The sequence below is a fragment of the Equus przewalskii genome, chromosome X, assembly GCF_037783145.1.
Source record: "Equus przewalskii isolate Varuska chromosome X, EquPr2, whole genome shotgun sequence".
Lineage (NCBI taxonomy): Eukaryota > Metazoa > Chordata > Mammalia > Perissodactyla > Equidae > Equus > Equus przewalskii.
Window position 1 is genome coordinate 6,939,650 of NC_091863.1, and position 22,542 is coordinate 6,962,191.

The window sequence follows — 22,542 nt, forward strand, 5'->3', positions numbered from 1 at the left end:
GAAGTCCATCTGGTCCAGTGTTTCATTTAAGGCCACTGTTTCCTTGTTGACTTGCTGTCTGGATGATCTATCCATTGACGTAAGTAGGGTGTTGAGGTCCCTTACTATTATTATGTTGTTGTTAGTTTCTCTCTTTAAGTCTGTTAATAGTTGCTTTATGTATGTCGGTGCTCCTGTGTTAGGTGCATATATATTCATAAGTGTTATGTCCTCTTGATGGAGTGTCGTTTTTATCATTATATACTGCCCCTCTTTGTCTCTCATTATCTTTTTTATCTTTTATTTTTTTTAAAGATTAGCACCTGAGCTAACAACTGTTGCCAATCTTCTTTTTTTCCTGCTTTTTCTCCCCAAATCCCCCCAGTACATAATTGTATATTTTAGTTGTGGGTCCTTCTAGTTGTGGCATGTGGGACGCCACCTCAACGTGGCCTGATGAGTGGTCCCATGTCTGCACCCAGGATCCGAACCAGCGAAACCCTGGGCCGCTGAAGTGGAACCTGTGAACTTAACCACTCAGCCATGGGGCCAGCCCCTTTTTTATCTTGAAATCTACTTTGTCTGAGATAAGTATGGCTATGCTTGCCTTCTTTTCCTTGCCATTTGCTTGGAGTATTGTCTTCCATCCCTTCACTCTGAGCCTGTGTTTGTCTTTAGAGCTGAGGTGTGTTTTCTGGAGGCAACATATTATTTGTCTTGTTTTTTAATTGGTCTTGTTTTTTAATCCATCCAGCCACTCTGTGTCTTTTTATTGGAGAATTCCGTCCATTTACATTTAGAGTGATTAGTGATATACGAGGGCTTAATACTATTATTTTATCTCTTATTTTCAGGTTTTTCTATATTTCCATTGTTTCTTTTCCCTTGTATTTCTGAATGCCATTTCAGTTTGGTGGTTTTCTCAATTTTCTCTTTATTTATGATTTGTGAGTCTGCTCTGATTTTTTGTTTTGTGGTTACCATGAGGTTTATATAAATGATCTCATATGGGGGCCAGCCCAGTGGCGTAGTGGTTAGTTTGCACACTCTGCTTTGGCGGCCTGGGGTTTATGGTTTTTGATCCTGGGCATGGACCTAGCACTGTCAAGCCATACTGTGGCAGCATCCCACGTGAAGTAGAGGAAGATTGGCACAGATGTTAGCTCAGCAACAGTCTTCCTCAAGCAAAAAGAGGAAGATTGGCAACAGATGTTAGCTCAGGGCCAATCTTCCTCACAAAAAGAAAAAATATTTATCTAATATATGAGATAGTCCATTCTCTGATACCCTCTTATCTCTATTAGCCTAAGCAGGTTCCATCCCTTTCCTCTTCCCCTTCTATGTTTTCATTGTCACAAATTATTCTTTTTTGTTTTCTGAGTTTGTGACTAAATTGAAGTGTTTATAGTAGTTTTTGATGCTTGCTTTCCCTTTATCTCTTACGTTATAATTCTTTGCTAACCTATTCTGATAGCTTCAGTTTTCTGATTTTGTTTACTTACCTCCTTGCTCAAAGCTTTGTAAACCTTTGCATTTCTTGTAAGGCAGATCTAGTGGTGATGAACTCCCTCAGCTTTTGTTTATCTGGGAAAGCTTTTATTTCTCTGTCATATCTGAAGGATGATTTCACTGAACAGAGTATTCTTGGCTGATAGCTTTTGTCTTTTAGTATTTTGAATGTATCATTCCATTCTCTCCTAGCCTGTAAGATTTCTGCTGAGAAATCTGCTGAAAGCCTGATGGGGGTTCCTCTATAGGTTATTTTCTTCTTTCTTGCTGCCCTTAATATTTTTTCTTTGTCATTGGCTTTTTTTTTTTAAAGAGTTTATTTTTCCTTTTTCTCCCCAAATCCACCCAGTACATAGTTGTATATTTTTAGTTGTGGGTCCTTCTAGTTGTGGCCTGTGGGACGCTGCCTCAGCATGGCTCGATGAGTGGTGCCAGGTCCTCACCCAGGATCCAAACTGGGCTGCCTAAGTGGAGCATGTGAACTTAACCACTTGACCACGGGGCCAGCCCGTCATTGACTTTTGACAGTTTTAGTGTTATGTGCCTTGGAGAAGGTCTTTTTACATTGATGTAATTAGGGGTTATATTAGCTTTGTGTACTTGCATGTCCAATTCTTTCCCCAGATTTGGGAAGTTCTCAGCTATTATTTCTTTGAACAAGCTCTCTGCTCCTTACTCCCTTACTTCTCTTTCTGGGATAACTATAATCCTTATGTTACTTTTCCTAATTGAGTTGGATATTTCTAGAAGAATTTCTTCATTTTTTAAAAACTTACAGGGCTGACCTGGTGGTGTAATGATTAAGTTTGGTGTGCTCTGCTTCGGCAGCCCTGGTTCAAAGGTTTGGATCCTGGGTGTGGACCTACACCACTTGTCAGCCATGTTGTAGTAGTGACTCACATATAAAGTGGAGGAAGATTGGCAACACATTGTAGCTCAGGGCTAATCTTCCTTAGCAAAAAACATTAAAAAAATCTTAGTTGTCTCTTCTCCTCCACCTGAAGTCTTTCTAGGTTTCTGTCTTCGAGATCAGTAATTCTCTCCTTTATAAGGTCTGTTCTGTTTTTTTATGCTTTATACATTATTTTTTTTTATCTCATGTGTTCTTTATATCCAGAATTTCTGTTTGGTTTTTCTTTTAGAGCTTCAGGCTCTTTGGTGAAGTACTCCTTCTGTTCATTAATTTTATTCCTGAGCTCACTGAACTGTCTTTCTGAGGTTTTTTGTAACTCATTGAGTTCCTTTATGATGGCCATTTTGAATTCTCTGTCAGTTAGATTGTAATCTTCTGTGACTTCAGGTTTGGTTTCTGGGAGTTGGCATTTTCCTTCTGTTCTGCAATGTTACTGTAGTTCTTCATGGTGTTTGATGAATTGATCCTCTGCTGGTGCTTTTGTGGTAGTATCACCTTCTCTTATTTAGGTACAGCTTTGTTTACTTTGGATCTGGTCATCTGGGTCTCATGTTCCTCCACTGGCTCTCCACAGGCTCAGATGCTGCTGTCCCATGCACCACCTGTGCTGCTGTTCCCGGGTTGTCTTAGGATGCTGGTTGCCAGGGGTGGTGTGTTCATGGCAACCCGGGGACTTGTATACAGCCCCTGCTGCTGGTGGAGCTGGTGTCGAGGTTGTCACCACTGGGGGCTGAGTCACCAGTTCTGCTGTGGTTCCTGTTGCTTTTGGTTGCAGATTCCACCTGGCACCTCTGGGCGGGGGGCAGGGCCTGTTTTTTCTGTTTCTCCCTCATCTGCTCGTAGTTGTGCTGATCGGGCTGCTTTGCATTTGTGTGTGCCCAGCCACAGTCACTTGACAGGATGCCTTTGCATGGGCTGGGCCACCGCCTTTCAGTGGGTTGCACTCACATGGGCGGGGCTGCCACCGCTCCGCAAGCATTCACTCATGGGCCAGGCTGCCCCTGCCTCCACTCACAGTTGCGCTGGGTGCTGTGTGAGGATTGGCAACCTGTATTGCTTCCACCCAGGAGCAGGAGGGGGCCACTTCTCTAGTTCCACTGCTTCCTGGGGGTCCAGTCCACCTACCTTCAGATGTATAGCTGCATGGATCTCTCAGTCATCCTGTTGTGCTGTGTAGGGAATCCTCTGTTTAATGAATGTCTGTTTAGTTGTAACTTAGAGTTGAGAGACAAAGAACACCTCACTCCACCATGATGCTGACGTCACTCCTCCCTCCTGTCTTTCTTAATCTCAACCTCAGAAGTGATGTCACTACCTCCCTCTGGGGCCCCAGGGAAGCCCCTGATTAGATCTATAGGTTAGATCATGTTTATTTTCCTTTACCAATTATGTGTTTGATTTTCATGACCGTGACATGCTCCATACAAGCTTAAAGATGTAATTGTTTTACAGAGTGACTTTTTGTTTCAACCATTATTACCTGGAGTTGTTACTTGACTAGAGATTTGGTTAAATTTTAGGTAACACAAACTCCTTTTTAATAGAATGCCCAAGTCTCTGCAATTCTTCTATCTGCTGGCTCAGTTTTTCTCACAAGGGCTCCCCATTGTGGGTCAACAGCCTGCTGTCTTATCTTTCCCATCAGAGGTTTTCTTTACCATATATAACACAAGGCTGTCACAGTACATCTTGTTTTTGTAGAAATGAGAATGAAATCTTTGCTTTCTAATTTTACTCCTTCCCTTTTATTATTGGTTGCTACTGACTTATGCAACATGATTCTTCCCTGGGTGCTCATCAACATGTATAGTTTTCAGCTTGGTATGGCTCAAACCTCGAACTCTCGAAGTTTTAAAACAGCTAAGTTGCTCAGATGGTCAATAAATTGATCACTATGGTCACTTTATTGCTTGTAAGGCAATCATTTTGCCCATAGTGACTTTTCAATTTGATTAAAATGCACTTTCATCAGGTCATGGTTGGGTCCTCCAGATATAAAAATACATAAAGCAATGAGAGAAGCCTGTGCTCAAATATTTTTATAACTACCCTTCACCTATTTAACCATCTATTCCAGCACTTTTGTGGTCCTTGTCCTATAATTCAAATTTCCATGCTCTTTGCCAAAGTAATTTTTATTTAGTGTGTATTCCAGCCTCTTGTCTTTGTAAGAATGTGGTATTTTTTCTGCTAACTGGTGGTGGGCAGTGGTCCTGCTGCAAAAGCATTTTCTGCATCTCAAATCAGCTCGTCTGTGATCTGTAAATCAGGCTCTGATAGTGGTATGACACGGAAGCTAGCTTGGTTTCTTTGTGATTATTTTCCAGACAAGGGGAGCCAGGATAGTGGGAGTGGAATTGTTATCGTAGGCAGGAAAGGAAGAAACCCTTGGCTATGCTACTGCCCTGGCAGCAGGAGCCCTTTTGACTGCATTTTAAGAAAAATTACAAGTGAGTGCCTGTGCCCAGAGCTGCTTGCCCCGGGCAGTGTGCCGCCAGCCTGGCGTGGCTCTCAGCTTGTATTAGTCTGTTCCGGCTGCTACAAAAAAATACCAAAGACCAGGTGGCTTATGAACTACAGATATTTATTTCTCACCGTTCTGGAGGCTGGACATCCAGGATCAGGGTGCCAGCACGATCAAATGAGGACCCTCTTCCCAGTCACAGACTTCTTGTTGTGTCCTCACATGGGGGAAGGGGCAAGGGGACTCAGTGGGATCTCTTCTTATGAGGGCACTGATCCTGTTATAGCATAGGGCCTCTACCCTCATGATCTAAGCACCTCCCAAAGGCCCCACCTCCTAATACCATCACATTGGGGGTTAGGATTTCAACATACAAATTTTTGGGGGACACAAACATTCAGATCATAGCGTGGCTCATGTGGCAGGTTGTCCTGCCTCCTTCTCCATCTCCATGGTGGCACCCCTGTGCGGAGAGCCACTGCCTTCTGCGTATTGCCTTGGCTCACACCAGTTAGGTAAAGTCTTGTCAGCATTTTCACTCTGCTGTTGTACATATTGAAAATCTGCAATGACAGCCACACAGGCTGTCTGCCTGCGTGGTCTTCTTTATCTCCCAGGAGAACCAGTTAGGGGTTTGGTTACAGTGATTTGATTTTGAGTGGTATGCTTCAACCGTGTTTGCCCCTCCAGCCCTCCCATTTTGACACGTTGGTTTTGCAGAACTTGAGATTTTTAAGAAATGTGTATGCTTGATCCTCGTTATCTGTGGTTCCGTAAGTGTGAATTTGCCTGTTTGCTAAAGTCTGTTTGTAACCCCCAAGTCAATACACGTGGCACTTTCCCGGTCCTTCACAGACATGTGCGTGTGCAGAGTGGCAAAAGGTTGAGTTGCCAGCAAGGCACATTCCTAGCTGAGGTGGAAGAAGGCAGCACGCTGCCATCTTGTTTCAGCTCTCAGGCCGTGAACAAGTGTCCTTTTCACAGTCTGTTTAGTAACATATTTTTCACATTGTTGCGCTTCTTTATTGGTAATTTTGTTGTTTACAATGGCCCTGAAATGCAGTGCTGGACTGCCTCTAGTGTTCCTAAGGGCAAGAAGGCTGGGAGGTCCCTGATGGAGAAAATATGTCTTAGATAAGCTTCCTTCAGGCACAAGTTACAGCACTGTTGCTCGTGAGTTCCATGTTAGTGAATCGACAAGATATATTCAGTAAGGTGTCTTTAAACAGAAACAGACATAACACAAGGTTACATACTGATCAATTGATGAAAATGTGGTGACCAGAGGCTCACAGGAACCTACCCCTGTGTTTCTTTTAGGGCTGGTGCTTCAGTATTGACTAATTTGGTGTTCATGGTGACTTTGTAGAACATAGCTACCGCACATAGCCAGAATTGACGGTGCTATGGACTAAATGTCTGTGTCCCCCCAAAATTCCTATGTTGAAACCTAATCCCCATTGTGAGCGTATTAGGAAGTGGGGGCTTTGGGAGGGGATTCGGTCGTGAGGGCTGAGCCCTCAAGAATGGAATTAAGTCCCCCTTATAAAAGAGACCCCAGAGAGCTCCCTTGCCCCCTCCACCAGGTGAGGACACAGTGAGAAGAGGGCCGTCTATGAACTTTCTGGAAATTGGGCCCTCGCCAGACGTTGAATCTGCTGGCACCTTGATCTTGCACTTCCTGGTCCCCAGAACCGTAAGAAATAAATTTCTGTTGTTTATAAGCCACACAGTCTATGGTGTTTTTGGTACAGCAGCCCAAACGGACTAGGACACACTATATATATATTTCATTACAGCAGAGAGATACCTATGCTGAAATAATTCTTTCTTATACAAGAAAAGGGTACATGTGGATTATTCTGCTGTGTCTGTGCAGATGTCCTGCTAACACGTTTTTAACCACAGGTTTTCTCTGCCAGGGGTAACTAGCATGGTCAATGCAGGAGCGATGAGTGGCTCTGGAAACCTGATGGATTTCCTCGATGAGCCATTCCCTGATGTGGGGACGTATGAGGACTTCCACACCATCGACTGGCTGAGGGAAAAGTCTCGGGACACCGACAGACACAGAAAGGTAGGTGGTGACATGTGGAAGGGGATCCCCTCAGTGGCTGGGCTTTGCTTTCACTGGACAGTTCTGGAGCTGGTGCTTAGGTTCCCATGTCATGTTCTGAACTAGGTTCTGAAGAAGAGAAGGGCTAGTGGGAGAGGCAGAGGCATGGACAGATCATTATAATACCAGGTGCTCTGGGTGGGAGGCTGTGTCATACAGAGGTGTGGTATGGAAGGTAATGAGGGGACTCTGGAACCAGACAAAGTGAGTACATCCTGCCCTTGACACCTTCAGGCTGGATGACTTTTTGGGTTGCCATTTCTGGACCCCATCTTCTCATCTGTAAGGATGGAGGTAATTATAGCTGAGGAATAAATGAGGTTGTGTGTGTATGAAAGCACATGTTATAGTGCCTGGCATCTAGTTGGCAATCAATATATATTTTAATAGGCAACAATAAAGTTATGTATTAAGTGCTAGGGGATAATTTAGGAGGGATGGTTAGGGAAGGGTTTTCTAGAGGGTGACATTTCAGTTGGGTCTTGAAGCATGACTAAGAGTTTGCTAGGCAGAGAAAGGGGAAAGGATTCTAAAATCAGGAATGGCCCTTTTTTAAGTCACAGAGGCATGAAAGAGCATGGCACATGTGGGCAGGTCAGGGAGCTCTGAGGTCTGTGGAGGATTCATGGAAGGGGAGGAATAGAGATGAGTCTGGCACCATGGGCAGTGGGGCCACACTGGGAATGATGGCCAGAATACAAGAAAGATGCATTGCAAAGCGAGAAACAGGAAGCTTGGAAATTAGCTCAGGAGGAAGAGCAAGAAGGTCTGACAAAGGGTAGTGCAGTGCAGGTGGAGAGAGGCTCAGGGTCAGGAGGTATTCAAACAAGCCACTGACGGGATTTGAGAGGGGGTGTTGGGGTCAGGAGGGGAGTGGAGTCAAGGATGACACCCTGGCTGTCGGCAGAAGGGCATGATGTCCTGTCATGAGTTCTGTTTCAGCTGCTTGGTGTTTGAGCTGTTTGTCCAGCCTGCAGCTGGGGGTGGTCGGCAGGTGGAGAGAACTCTGTGCAGTTCAAGGGCGAGGTCAGGGCTGCGCTAGAGAATGAGGGATCCTTGGCATGCGAGTGGTGCTGAAGCTTTAGAAGTGGCCACAGTAGCCTGGGTGTATAGAGGGAGAGAAGTAAGAAGGCAATTAGGACCCTGGGCAATGCCCGGATTTACTAGGTACAGTGGGAGGTAGATGGGGAGCCAGTGACGGACACTCAGACGAAGCAGGTGGAGGTGAAAGAGGGGAACCAGCAAAGAGTGGGCACAAGTGAAAGGAGGAGAGAGTGGCGAGGTCAGGGCTGCTAACCACGTCCCCCTCCATGGAGAGGTAAAGTAGGAGTCGAACCAACAGTGTGGGGGGCTGTCGGTGACCTCAGGGAGAGCAGCTTCACAGTAGGATGAGGAGTGACATTGAGAGTGCGACCGTGTCACATCATTTCACACGGTTGGCCGGGAAAGGAGGAAGAGAGATGTGTAGGGAGGGAGGCAGAGTCCAGAGGATGGCCCAGCCCTTGGCTCCAACCTGGAGGACTGTGGGAGATGGGGCAGCCTTCGCTCTGGAGCAGGGGCTGAAGCGTGGCCGTCGGCTCGGTTCTTGTAAGTTGTTTGAGTGGAACACAGCCACGCCCGTTCATGCACACATTCTTTATGGCTCCTTTTGTGCTCCACCAGCAGAGGTGAGTAGTTGTGACAGAGGCCATCTGACCTGCAGAGCCGAGGATATATACTTTCTGTCCCTTTATAGAAAATGTTTGTCAGCCCTGCTCCAAAGGCTTATGAGGGCAATGATAATCTCAGAGGAATGTAGGATTCCGTTAACACGGGGAGGCGAAGGGGCGTTCTTCCAATGTGTGTAGACATCTCCATCTGCCTGGGAATCGTGATCCATGCCAGCTCATTCAGAGTGCTTGCCGTTAACATTTACCCTTGAAAACAACAGAAGGAAATGAAGTCTTTGTTGAAGAGGTTCTTTTGTGAACAGACCTTACAATGTAAGTTCAAATAGTAATTCTTATTCAAAATGGTGACACCCAATCGCTGTCTCCTTTCAGAATGGCCTTTGAATAATCAAAGATCAAATCACACTTAGTAAGTTTTTTTAATTAAGTGAATTTTTTGGGATTCTAATTCTTTGGAGACTGCTCTGGCATCTTTGTAGTTCTCTGAACTAGAAAGCCCATGTTATCATCACGGTGGGTAACTGAAGGATGACGTGAGTGGGAATTTGGTTGCTTAATAACATTAGTTTTCTCAATCACCTTTTTCCAGAGGAAACAGTTTCAGGGAAGGAAGCAAGAATTAGAAAATGTATCCAGATCAACGACTGCGTCTTTTTGTTTCTAGATAACCAGCAAAAGCAAGGAGTCCATATGGGAGTTCATCAAGAGTTTGCTGGATGCCTGGTCAGGATGGGTGGTGATGCTGCTCATCGGCCTGCTGGCGGGTACGTGGAAGGCCACGCAGTCCTCCCGGGGCCGAGCTGGAGGGGCTGGAACCCAGTGCCGACTGTTTGGGATGAAGGTCTGAAAATGGCGTGCTTCTCCTTCACCCACGCAGCGGATTGATTACTTGAAATATCTAAGAGCAAAATACACGACCCTACATTTAACATAAAATCTATCACCCAGAAGGCAAGACCCCAAGGCATGGCCGAGTGCGGTCATTGGCGAGCTGTAGTTATAGAGCTGGGCTGCCCTGTCCACGCAGCACGAAGGTTAATGCCATACTGGCTTTTATCGATAGCACACATTTTATATTCTATAGAACTTGGTTGTGTAGAAGGCAAGAGAATATGGGAAAGTTTTGATCTCTAATAATAAAACACCATGTGAGAGTAGCCTTTATACTGGTAGGCCCTGGAAGGAATTATAAACATCCTGAGACACTGAAAATAATGCGAGACACCCGCAGGATCTGAGGTGGACCCTGGGGGAATACCTCCAGCCTATGCATCGTTCTGACCCTCAGGGACTCTGCGTCCTTCATTTTCAGAATTCCGACATCATGCCTGTGAGCAGGAGATGTTTCCAGAGTGAATGGACAAATATCTGGAGGGGAAATTTGCCCTTTTAATATCAAGCACACCAGCTCTCTATGGAAATTGTTTCCTGAAACTTATTTCCTTTTAGCAGGCTGTGAAGGTTAATGTGTAAGAATAAAAGTGTGAGCACGCTAAAGAGATTCTCTTAATAAAAATCCCCTACCTATAATAACATAATAGTAATGGTCATAGGATTGATCAGAGAATGACTATAACAGGGCATAGATACGAATTTTGTGATTTCCGCTCGCTCTTTCATTTAGTCCATATGCGATTGTAGGAGGGGCTCGGTTGCCCGGGAGGGGCTCCATCTGTCTTGGCATGTCACACAGAGCCAAGAGGAGTGCGTCAGGAAGAATCCTGGTCACAGCAGCTGTCCATCCACTTCTCCCATTCTATCCTTCCTCTCCCAGTGGCCTTCCCAGTGCATAAAGGCAGTAACGTTACTGTACCGTGTCCTTATTCTTGATTCCTAGGAAGGTGAAATAAATAGGGAAAATGAAGAAATCTGGAATAGATGTTCTGGCGTCTTGCTGGAGTAAACAGCGCAGCATAGGTTTATTGATTAATCTAAGAGCCCCAGTGGGCTGTTAACAAATCTCATATTGACCACTTGGCTTCAGTATCAACCCAATTTCCATCAGTTCTTTCAGGAAGAATCACCTGGGGGATTAAAAAAAAAATCTATTGCTGCCTGGGCTTCAGTGAAATGGTATCCCTGGAGATGATGCCTTAGCATTGAGTAAAGGCCTCCTTCTCTTCCTCCCAGCCCCCGCCACCTGTGATTCCAATGTGCAGCCGGGGGTGAGAACCACTGGAGAAGGGTGATCCTGTGGACACATCCGCAAAAGAATATAGGAGGAAGGCAAGAATGGGATGATACTGACATGAAGGTGGCTGAAGTATTCTTTTGATCTGGATGTACCTGGAAGGGAAAGCCAGCAAAGTGTGCCCTGTTCATTTTCCCGATCCCCAGCTGGTCTAACGGTGGAGAGGACTCAGGGATCTCACTGCCTGGCCCGTCATCTTCTCAGTGGCACCCCGGACATTATATTCTGACTCTCAAGATAGAGAAGCCCAAGCAAGGTCCACTCTGCAGGGCATTGATCAGAAGGCTCCACTAGGTGTCACTGTTGTTCCACGAAACGAAGCTGAGATTCCCAGCACTGTCTGAAGCAGAGTCAGCCAGGAAGATTGGGTGTGGGCTAACAGTGATTATGAATGAATGAATAACAGTGGAATTTGGGGTGATCATTAGGTCTTGCCACTGGATATCTGCAGGACCCCTCCCTCACCTTCTTTAGGTCTTTGTTCAAATGTCATCTTCCGCCTCAGGCATTTCCTGACCACCTTTTATAAAAGTACATCTGCCCTCCTCAGCCTCATGCCCGTCACCCACTGTGTGTATGCGTGTACGTGTGTACGTATCTATGTTTGTAACAGCTGTATCGAGATATAATTCACAAACCATACAATTCAAGCAGTTAAAGTGTACAATTCAGTGGTTTTTAATATATTCACGGAGTGGTGCAACCACAGCCACGATCAATTTTAGAACATTTTCATCAGCCCCCAAAGAACCTCTGTACCCTTTAGCTATCAAGCGCCGGTGTTCCCAGCCGTCTCTCAGCCCTAGGCAACCACTAATCTACCTTCTGTCTCTCTATATTTGTCTCTTCTGGGCATTCCATATCAATGGAATCATACAGTATGCAGTCTTTTGTGACTAGCTTCTTTCACTCAACATGCTATTTTCAGGGTTCGTCCATGCTGTAGCGCGTGTCAGTACTTCATTCCTTTCTGTTGCCAAATGCTGTTCCATTGTGGAGATAGACCACCTTTTGTTTTTCCATTCCGCAATTGATGGGCATATGGGTTGTTTCCACATTTTGGCTGTTGTAAATAATGCTGCTGTGAACATTTGCGTACAGGTCTTTGTGTGGACATATGTTTTCATTTCTCTTGGGTATATACCTAGGAGTAAAATTGGTTGGTCAGATGGTAACTCTGTTTACCTTTTTGAGCAACTGCCGGTCTGTTTTCCAAAGTGGCCGCACCACTGTAACGTGCTGTGTTTTTCTCTCTAGCACCTATCACCTTCTAATGGTGCCCCCAGTTTATTTACTTATTTTTGTCTAGTGCCTTTCTCCCCCATGAGGTGCAATTCCACAAAGACAGGGACTTGAGTCTCCTTTGTTCATTGCCATAACCCCAGGGCAAAGAATGCTGACTGGCACATAGTAAGTAGGTGCTCAATAAATATCCCTTGAGTTAAAGGATGGGCCTGAGTTTCCTGATTTTCATTATTTATTGCACTCATACATTCAACATGGATATAGAGTTCCAACTAGATACCTGACATGGATACATCAACGGACAAGGCAGATGGCCTTTGTCCACTTAGAGTGGACACAGGGTCTGGACGTCTGGCTTGACCCCTACCGTGGCACACAAACCAGACAGCAAAATCTTTCTTCCCTGCTGATAGACTAGTGGGAGTGTGTCTATACAGCTAACCATGACATCAGGGTGTGGGGATTAGTCATGGAAAGAGATGAGGCTGGAGAGACACAAGGGGCCAGCTGTGGGAGTCTGTGACGTGTTGAGGATTCAGGTGTTCTCCCAAGAAGAATGGGCAGCTTCCGATGTAAGAGGAGGAGAGCAGGGAGGGGTGGGCCCTGGTGCAGGTATGTGGATGCCTGGTGTGGATGCAGGTGGGGAATTGATATTGTAATAAAGATCCAGTAACAGTTTGAAAACTGTAGTAACCTGAAAGTATTTCCTGCCTTCCTAAAAGACTGGAATAAGTTATTCTAGAAAGGGACTCAAGGTAGCCTCCTGTAGCCCACGAAACCCTCTATTTTATCCCACTTCTATTGGCCTTTAAAGTAGTTATTTACTTAGATAGATCCACAATCCCTTATCCATAATTTTAAAAATCCAGAAAGTTCTATGAAGTGAGATTTTCCAAGTTTGGTTCCCATTTGGTGGTAAAACCTTAGTTAAATAACAAGGCTGTTGTAGTTGTCACACCTCCCTTTTGTCCGAATTGTCATGTTTCCTTGAGCAACATTAACGGATGTGACCCCAGCATCCTGCCCCAGAAGCTGCTGAGGGCTTAGGTCACTTAGTGGGCGTGCAGACCCTGTTTCTAAACTTTGGAAGATGTGATCTTGAAAGCTGCCCGGCTCCGGTGGCTTGTGGCGAGTGAAGAACTGCGTGTCTCTCTCCTGCTTGATTTAAGCTACCCGAGGACCCACATATCATTGGCCTTTGTATCTCCTTGGACTCGGCACTGCCTTGCCCACACCATAAATGCTCAGGGGATTTCACAATTAATGAAAGAAGCTTCCTATCTAAGTGGCAGCCCTCAGCAAGTGTATCTCCTCCTCAGGTGCGTGGCCTTCCTGGCCCATGGGCTCCCTCGTTGGCCCCATGTCGTGTTCTCATCGCATCATCCAGGGGCGATTCCTCTATGTGGCTCTTGCTGTTTCCTCCAGGCACCTTGGCTGGGGTCATCGATCTCGCTGTCGACTGGATGACTGACCTGAAGGAGGGGGTCTGCCTGTCTGCCTTCTGGTACAGCCATGAGCAGTGCTGCTGGACTTCCAACGAGACCACTTTTGAGGACAGGGACAAGTGTCCCCTGTGGCAGAAATGGTCGGAGCTGCTGGTGAATCAGTCAGAGGTGGGTTGCTGGGCAGCGTCCAGGGGTGCTTTGGAACGCCGCTGGGCGTTTGGGGAATGTCCCGTTTCACCTTCAAGTGTCTGTTCTGCTCATCGTCCAGGCTTCATACTAGTATGGCTTGGCTTTTTCTAGCTCTAATGTTCAAACTTCAGTTGGAAAGCCCTTCCCCACTGTTTCATGTGCACGGTACATGTATATATTTTTTAAAGTGTTTATTTTTCTTACCAAGAGTGGTTTGTTGATCATGCTGAAGAAATAGGCTTGATTTTTATACCTTCTAATAAGGCAAAAAGATGTCTTTTTTTTTAAATAGCAGCTTTAGTGAGATGTAATTCACATTCCATATAGTTTGCCCATTTAAAGTGTACAATGCAGTGGCTTTTAGAATATTCACAGAGTGGTGCCACCATCGCCACTATCTAAGTTTAGAGCATCTTCATACCCCAAGAGAAACCTTGTATCCATTAGTAGTCACTCCCCATTCCCTCCAACCCACCAGCCCTAAGCAACCACTAATTTATTTTCTGTCTCTACAGATTTGCCTATTCTGGACATTTGATATAACTGCAATTATACAATATGTGGCCTTTGGTGTCTGACTTCTTTCACTTAGCATACTGTTTTTCGGGTTCATTCATTGTTGTAGCATGAATTGGTACTTCATTCCTTTTTGAGGCTGAAGAATTTTCCATTGTGTGGGTAGACCACATTTTATTTATCCATTCATCACTTGATGGACATCGGTTGCTTCCACTTTTGCACTATTATGAATGATTTTGTTTTGAACATTTGTGTACAAGTTTTTGTGTGGACACAGGTCTTCATTCTCTTGCGTAGATACGTAGGAGGAGAATTGCTGAGTCACATGGTAATTCTATGTTTAACTGTTTGAGGAGCCGCCAGACTGTTTTCCAAAGTGATGGCACGATTTTACATTCCTACCAGCAGCATAGGAGGGTTCCATTTTAGCCACATCCTCATCGACACTTGTTATTGTCTGTTTTCGATTATAGCCATCTAGCAGGTGTAAAGTGGGCTCTCATTGTGATTTAAGTTATCTTCCAATGCATTTTATGAGCGCATTGCAGAGGGTGTTTCTGGGCCTTCTGTGACGGGAATGTCCCAGGCACAGGGGCTCTAGTGGGGCATCACAGACTGGGGTGCTTGCCTTCATGGCACTTAGTGCTTCAGATCTGTATAAAAATCTTAGTTCAGGAAAAGGGTTAACTTCTAACTGAATTCAGTGGTTACCACGACTATGGGTCATTGACAGATCAGAACCCCAGGTGAGGGGAAGCTAGGTTGCCAAGATTCACATTAGGGGTAACGTGAGGACTGTTGAAGCTAGAACTGTTCTTGAGAGATAGATGTAATCGATTTATACATCTCCTCCGGCCCCCACTTTTTTTTTGCCAGATTGGCTTACCACAGCTGAAGCTATTTGGAATGCACTTGGCCATCTTGCTAAACCTCTTTCTCAGTGGAATTGAAAATTAAGTCCTTGAAATCTCAGAAGTAGGCGGGGGTCTTGAAATCTCACACGTTCTCAGTGCTCTCCATTACTTCCAGAAATAAATTCTCTACTTGGGTTGATGGGAGTGGGCAGGCAAAATTGGCTGGGCGCCATATTTTATTCCTTCTCTCCTACTTGCAATATGTTGGTTTTTTTTTTTGGAATTATGGCCCCGAATATGACTTTTCAACCATTTCTAAGATTTATACTTTGAATTGAAGAATTACTGTTAGCAAGAGTGAGAAGTTATTTTTAGTCTCACAACAGTACATTTTTAAGTAGGCAAAATGTATTCCTCAGTCTGATTTCTCACCACATAGGGTGTGAATATATGTGAGTGTAAAGGCCAGAGCAGTCTCCTGGAACGTGTTTTTGCATTTAATAGATGCACATGGGGCCGTGTCCATGGCCTGACTTGTAGGTGACCCCGCTTTCCTTCCCCGCTTCACTTGAGTATTCCAGATGGTGACAAGAAGAGGAGGCCTGGGAAATGTGATCTCTACCCCGCAGACCAGGTCCTCAGCGTGAGAGACCCCAGACTATGTGTTCGGTTCGGAAAGCATTCTCCACACATCAGATAATTTGGAATAAATGGCTCAGTGAATTATTCTGAAGGAGATGATCAAGTTTTCCCCTCTGAAAGGGCTTCTCAAATGTTAGCCTGCATCGGAATCCCCTGGAGAGCTTGTTGAAACACATGTTGCCGGGCCCCCTCCAGAGCGTCTGCCGCAGCGGCTCTCGGCGGGGCCTATGACTCTGCATTTCCAGCACACGCCCAGGTGATGCTGCTGCTGGTCCGGGGACCACATTTGAGTGGCAGTAATTCTAAAATCCGGTCCCCACCTTGCTCATTGGCAATGCTGCTGCTTGCTACGCATGGATGTGGCCTTAAGGAAAGCTAGGAGAGGTCGATCCACTCCAGACAAGACAAAAGAAACCTTCCAGGGTCTCGAAGGCAGAATTTTCTGCATCACACCTTTCATTAACTGTAGTGCAAGTGGTGGTTAAAACCAAGTGTCGTTCACGGTTTCCGTGCCTTCCGAGATCTCGCCTGGAAGAAGCTATGTGTTAACAGCTCCTGGAGAAATACCCGGTGCTGGTTTCTGTGTACCGACTGTAACAATAGCAACAGCTGATAGAAGCAAGGCTGGCCTTTTGGTTGACACAGGACCGGGAGAGAAGCTGTCCGGTCCCATCAAAGCTGCCGCTCTGTCAGTGGAGGGGGCGGGGGGCCGAGTTGCTTGGGTCTGTGATGGCTCACGTGTTCTTTCTTGTTTGGTGTCTGTCGTTTAGGGGGCCAGTGCTTACATTCTGAATTACCTAATGTACATCCTGTGGGCGTTGCTGTTTGCATTTCTGGCTGTCTCCCTGGTGCGCGTATTTGCGCCATACGCCTGTGGCTCTGGTATACCAGAGGTGAGTGGTGGCTGAATTTCTTTTGTGCCAATGATAAGCATAGCAAATATTTATGTAGCATTTATGTGTCAAGCACAGTTCCATGCATTTGACATCTGTTAACACACTTAGTCCTTACAATGAGCCTGTGAAGTAGGTACTGTTATTCTTAATTTGCTAGTTGAGGAAACTGAAGCACAGAGAGGTTAAGTACCTTGCTCAAGGCCACTAAGCTGGTAAGCTAGGAGTTGAACCCGTTCCGGCTTCAGGATTTATGCTCTGTATTCGGGATTTATGCTCTATTACTCCTCAGATGATTAAATTCTTGTCTTTGCAAACCAGGCATAATTCTTAAAGCATGTGGAATCTAAGTTCATTAACCATACCCATAAACATGGCACTTTAGTAACTTGTACGTGCATCTATGATGTAACGTGAAAAGACAATAGTGGAGGTTTCTTGCTCAGAAAGTTGACTGCTGAGTAAATTCCCTTAGGACTAGACTCCCCTGCCACATGTTGCTTTTCTGGTGACACGGTAATAGCAAGCTTTAAAACACTGAATTCCACATTCAGTACATGCTCTGTGAATGCCCGCCTGTGAGTTTAGAGTTCTTATAAATATTTTTCAGCACTTTCATGTAACCAAAGTATGCAGGAAGTGACCTCAGCGATCAAGAGGAATGCCTGGGACTAAACTTCAAATCTAGGACCATCTACTGGGTAGAATAACGATAATTGAGCTAATTCCCCAAAAGCCCAGACAGTGAAAATTTTAGCCAGAAATAATTTTAAAAGTTTTCATATTATCTCTACAATCAGTGCAGTTCAGTTCTCCTTCAAGTTCGTGCTTCAGCAACACCCGTAGGCAGTGGAGACGGTGACTTTAAAGATGTGACCAATTATGGGAGTGGAGCCACGTTGGTCCCTGCTGCCCTGCACCCACACTCTGGTCCAGGCAGTTCATGGAAAGGGCTAGAGTCATTGAAAGATTGTCAAAAGAAAAGTTCAACATTGTCTTGCTTCAGGAAAGAGAAAAAAACCCACAATATGTTACGCTGAATTTTTGATGGTTTATATTAACATATTGCTGCAGGAACCTGGAAAACGAGCTGCATTACCATCCTAGTTCCTCAGTACAGCCCATTCTGCTATAATGCAACAGATGCCTTCCTAAAACTCACAGTGCTCTGCCAAATCACACAGCGGAAACCACAGAGCTCGCGGGGCAAATGGGCTTACGGGCACGGCGCTCAAAAACTTCATTGGGGACACATATAAAAAAGATAGGAACCTAATAAAAATAGCACACTTTTACACACATTAAATAGTTAAGAAGTAGATAAACACTCCCTAGTGCACGTGTGAACTGGTAGATGTTGGAGGCGCATGCCCGTGTGCGTTTTGTGTCTCCCTGCATGGCTCGGTTCAGCTGGTATAGTTTTCTGCCTTCACCCCGTGTTTCCCCCAGATGAAATTGTGCATAAATAGACATGAAATTCACATTGTACTCAAGTTCTTCCCTAATACATGAATCGCATTGGAACAAATTTGTGTTTTCAAAACAAGCTTTATGGCAGAACTGACTGTATTTTACTTGCTATCTAAGACCCAAGGCATCGTGGACAATAAAAGAACACATTGTTGGCATCTCAGTTATGCTCCCACTGCCCAAAAGTGGCGATTTTTGACTCAAGCTGCCTTTTCAAAATAAGGACATGGTCCATGGGGCATTGGTGGAAAATTTAAAGCAGCAGTAAAAGGTTTGATGGGCAGCCCCATCTTCCCCTTCCAAGAACCAGAGATGTGTGGCTCAGCTCACGGTCTTGTAGACAGAGCTCCAATATGAGCTCTGTCTGTGACGGGTTGGCTGGACTTGGCCTTCATCCAAAGTCGGCATCTTTAGTTGTGACAGCTGAACTCACAAGGAGTAAGTTACTGAGTCGAGCATTAAGTTTCCTGTGTGACAAAAATGCAAGGAGCACATTGATGTGGATAAAACTGAAAAAAGTGATATCAAGTGAAAAAAGTTGCAGAGGAATATATGAAGTATGATTCCATTTATATAAAGTCCGTAAACAGCCAAAATGAAACCGCATCCAGTTTAGTGACACACAGATGTGCTAAAGCTGTAAAGAAAGGCTGGGAACGATTGGGGCGACGGAGGAGGCAGGTCCCACTGAGGAAGCAAACACAGGGCTTTCAAAGGCACCCACTCTTCTACCTTAAACTTGGAGTGGGTACATGGGGGCTTGTGTTATTAATATGCTTTCAACCACATATGGTATGTAACAGATTCGTTTCTCTATTTCTAAAAGGGTTCACCATCATCTTAAAGTATCAGGATCCCAATGGAGGTTATAATGAAGTTTTGGTTATTAAGATTCAGTTGTAGCAAAATTTTCACTGTTACTATAGCAGAGCTTAAAATTCCTAACCTAAGGGTGCAATACCTGCCCCAGTTCTGGAGGAAAGGGGCAGAGGAAAAAGTCAACGTAAATCAATGGTTCCTGGATAAAAAGAAAACTCCTCCTGGTCAAAACGCAAGGCAGTCCGTAAACCGACTTCACTCGAATTGAGATACGAGGCCCTTCTTCACTTTATTAAAGATACCGAGCTCTTTAGAAATCCGCTTCTCCTGGTTCGAGGGGATCTGCTATAAGCAGTTGTACGGCGTGTGGCGTCAGGACAACTTTGCACGCAGTGCACTTCTGCGCATTTTGAAAATTGCTCATCCTCCCTACCATTTGCTTCTGACACATTTTGGTTACTGAGAATGGAAATTCCTTTGGAAACATCTTTTTAAAATGCAAATTTAGAGAACATTTTTTCTGTGTAATAAATGCTCTTGTCTAAGCTTGATAAAGCCCGTTGAAAAGTGACCAGTAGTTCTTGGACTTGGGAATTGAGAGAGAACGGGGCAAGGATGTCCCTCTCTCTCTCTTTGCTTCCTTAGAACCACTGTTGACCACATAGAGCCGACTTTGAGTTGATGTTTCAGTTCATTACAAAACATGAACACTCTCACACACGCTTATTTACCTGAAAGGTTTTCACGGTACTGCCACCAAGTCGCAAATTGCCTGTAATACATCTCCTTCAAGCCCTGCTTGATTCAGTCTCTATTAATTCAAATTAAAGCAAGTGATTGGATTTTGGCATCTACTGGGAATGAATTTGCTTTCTTTAGTCCCTAATTTGATCATGACAATTTTATAAAATCATTTTAGAGAATTACAAAATACCTATTACATTGTTCAATTCACCACATGTCATGGCTGGCAAAGGCTCAGGTAATTTAGATGCTTGTAATTTTCTAAATGGTGTTATGCTCTTAAACTGTACCCTAGGGTCCAAATCCACATTAACTAACTGACAAAAAATTATAGGTAATTTTATTCGAAGCAACACAAAAGGACAGGATTGTGGCAGGCATAATAAAACATCCGTTAAATAAAGGGATCTGAGATCCCCAGAGCACAGGCTCAAATAGGCCAACTACCACTAGCTAAAGACCAGTTTAACCACCGCTAGTTTGTCTGCCATTAGTTAAAGGCTAGTTCGAGAAATCCCCTCTGATTATACAGCTAGAAGACCTCACTTGAGTTCTGTAGGGAGAGCTCAGTGAGTTCTGTGGAAATTCATGCCACATGCTGACTTGCTCTCGAGCTTTCTCTTTGAATTGACGCAGATCTCTATCACTAATTCCTGAGATGAAAATGGTCATTCACACCCCTTTAAAATTTCGAGGATTAGCTCACTTCACGACTCTGCCCAAAGGTCACGTGATGCTGAAGAGTGTTTCAGGAGCATCCCTTAAATACTGAGAAATTAGGAATATTTGCACTGCTCTTTTCAGGAATGGAGCAGTCGTTCTCTTCCTGGGCTGCAGTTTAGAACCACCTGGGGAGGCTGTAAAAATCCTCATGCCCAGGATACACCTCACAGCAGCACATCTAATCTCTGTGGGGAGAGCCCATCCCCACTGGTTTCTAATTCCCAGGTGATTCAAGTGAGCACCAAGGTTGAGAAGGACTGTACTAGCTGTTTGAGAAATTGATTTCTTGGCAGAGCAGTGCCCACTAGGAGGCACTTTGAAGTTATGTAAATATCCCCACACTGACGAGCGTTAACATTGTCCCATTGTGTGTTGTACAATGGGAAAACAGAAATTGACCACGAATTTCATTGGCTGACTCATTCCATGTCTCTAATTAATCTATGATTACAGACTTGTAAATTGCTAGCTCAGCAGTAAACATTCACTCCATTTCAGCCTATTGTGAGAGAGGTTGAAGGTAAAAAGTTATTTATCCGTTGGTGATGTTTCTAAATCCAAAAGAATACTGTTTGGGGGGAAGAGGATTCCAATATATCAAGTTAATCCCTGATATTGGCACCCAGTTGAATTCCAAAAGTGTTAGGCAAACTCATGTGCACCTTTAAGAAGAAAGCCATTATTTGGTATTTACAAAATATGGCAGATCTGAAAATGGAGCAAGACAACTCTCCCTGTAGTCAAAGTCCTTTTCAGTATAAGAGGGCAGAATTCGACGGAAGGAGAGGGGTTGTCGTGGATTCCAGCGTTTTTACATGCTCCCAGAGGTGTGTTATTAGAATGTTGAGCATTGTCTTTTTCCAACATCGCATTAAGAATGTTTTCAGGGGCTGGCCCCGTGGCTGAGTGGTTGGGTTCGCGCACACCGCTGCAGGCGGCCCAGTGTTTCGTTGGTTCGAGTCCTGGGCGCGGACATGGCACTGCTCATCCGGCCACGCTGGGGCGGCGTCCCGCGTGCCACAGGTAGAGGGACCCACGCGAAGAATATACAACTGTGTGCTGGGGGGCTTTGGGGAGAAAAAGGAAAAAAATAAAATCTTTAAAAAAAAAAGAGAATGTTTTTAAACATACAGAAAAGTTGAAAGAATTGGACAGTAAACACTTATATACGCATGGCCTGCAGCAGGGGTTGGCAACTTTTCCAGGAAAGGTAGAGAGTCAATATTTTAGGCTTTGTGAGTCCGGAGGCAAAATAGAGCAACTATTCTCACTAAAAGGCTAGTAGTCTTTTTTACATACTACATTTAAAAATGTTCAAAGCACTCTTAGCTCATGGATCATACAAAAATAGACAGTGGCCTGGGTTTGGCCCACGGACTGTAGCTTGCTGACCCCGACCTAAAGTTCAATTGACATTTTGTTTTATTTGCTTTGTCACATAGGTTTCCATCTCTTTATCTTGGATATCTTTCAATAGTCAAAAATTAACAGTTAGAATGAATAGATACAAGTCTCTTTTCAACACAACAGCGGGTCACGTGAGCAGGATAAGATGCCATAAATAAAATGAGCCTCCGATAATTACTTATTCAGTCCTCCTTATCATCTCTTATTACTCTAGGATTTCTTCAGATTTACTGTGCATTGCATTGTTTCAGGTTTCCATTAATAAAATATAAAATTATATGTTAACATACATGCTGCTAATATGAGGTTGTGGCTAAATCACAAGCTAAAGTCACCTCTCTCCTGCGATTTAGTGACTCAGCTGGAACAAGGCCTCTCCTGTTAGTGAGTTAGTGATTTTCCTAGCCGTGGCCCTGAAGCAGCTCACTCCCCCTCATTGTCTGTCCTTTGTTTCAGATAAAGACCATTTTGAGCGGCTTTATCATCAGGGGCTACTTGGGGAAGTGGACCCTGCTGATCAAGACTGTCACCTTGGTGCTGGTAGTGTCCTCGGGCCTGAGCCTTGGGAAAGAAGGGCCGCTGGTGCACGTGGCTTGTTGCTGTGGCAACTTCTTCAGCAGCCTTTTCTCCAAGTACAGCAAGAACGAGGGCAAGAGGCGTGAGGTGAGCAGGCTTGGCTTCCATCCGCAGAGTAGGTCTCTGCTGGAAGCCCACCCCAGTCTCACCTGCACACGCTTGTGGGCACAAAGG

The 22,542-nt window shown here is 44.8% G+C and overlaps 1 protein-coding gene across 15 annotated transcripts in view; it reads left to right on the plus strand.

Moving 5' to 3' along the window:
- Positions 1 to 22,542, plus strand: part of CLCN4 (chloride voltage-gated channel 4) — a 68,414-nt gene that overhangs the window by 24,024 nt on the left and 21,848 nt on the right. For 11 of the 15 annotated variants that reach the window (XM_070605297.1, XM_070605298.1, XM_070605299.1 and 8 more), the window contains 5 exons: positions 6,788 to 6,942; positions 9,316 to 9,415; positions 13,513 to 13,700; positions 16,507 to 16,629; positions 22,249 to 22,455. In XM_070605297.1, the coding sequence (XP_070461398.1) occupies positions 6,799 to 6,942; positions 9,316 to 9,415; positions 13,513 to 13,700; positions 16,507 to 16,629; positions 22,249 to 22,455 (762 nt within the window). In that variant the 5' untranslated portion in view covers positions 6,788 to 6,798. Of the gene's footprint in view, positions 1 to 6,451; positions 6,562 to 6,773; positions 6,943 to 9,315; positions 9,416 to 13,512; positions 13,701 to 16,506; positions 16,630 to 22,248; positions 22,456 to 22,542 lie in introns of all 15 variants that reach the window. The other 4 variants (XM_070605301.1, XM_070605305.1, XM_070605292.1 and 1 more) reach the window with 2 other exon arrangements.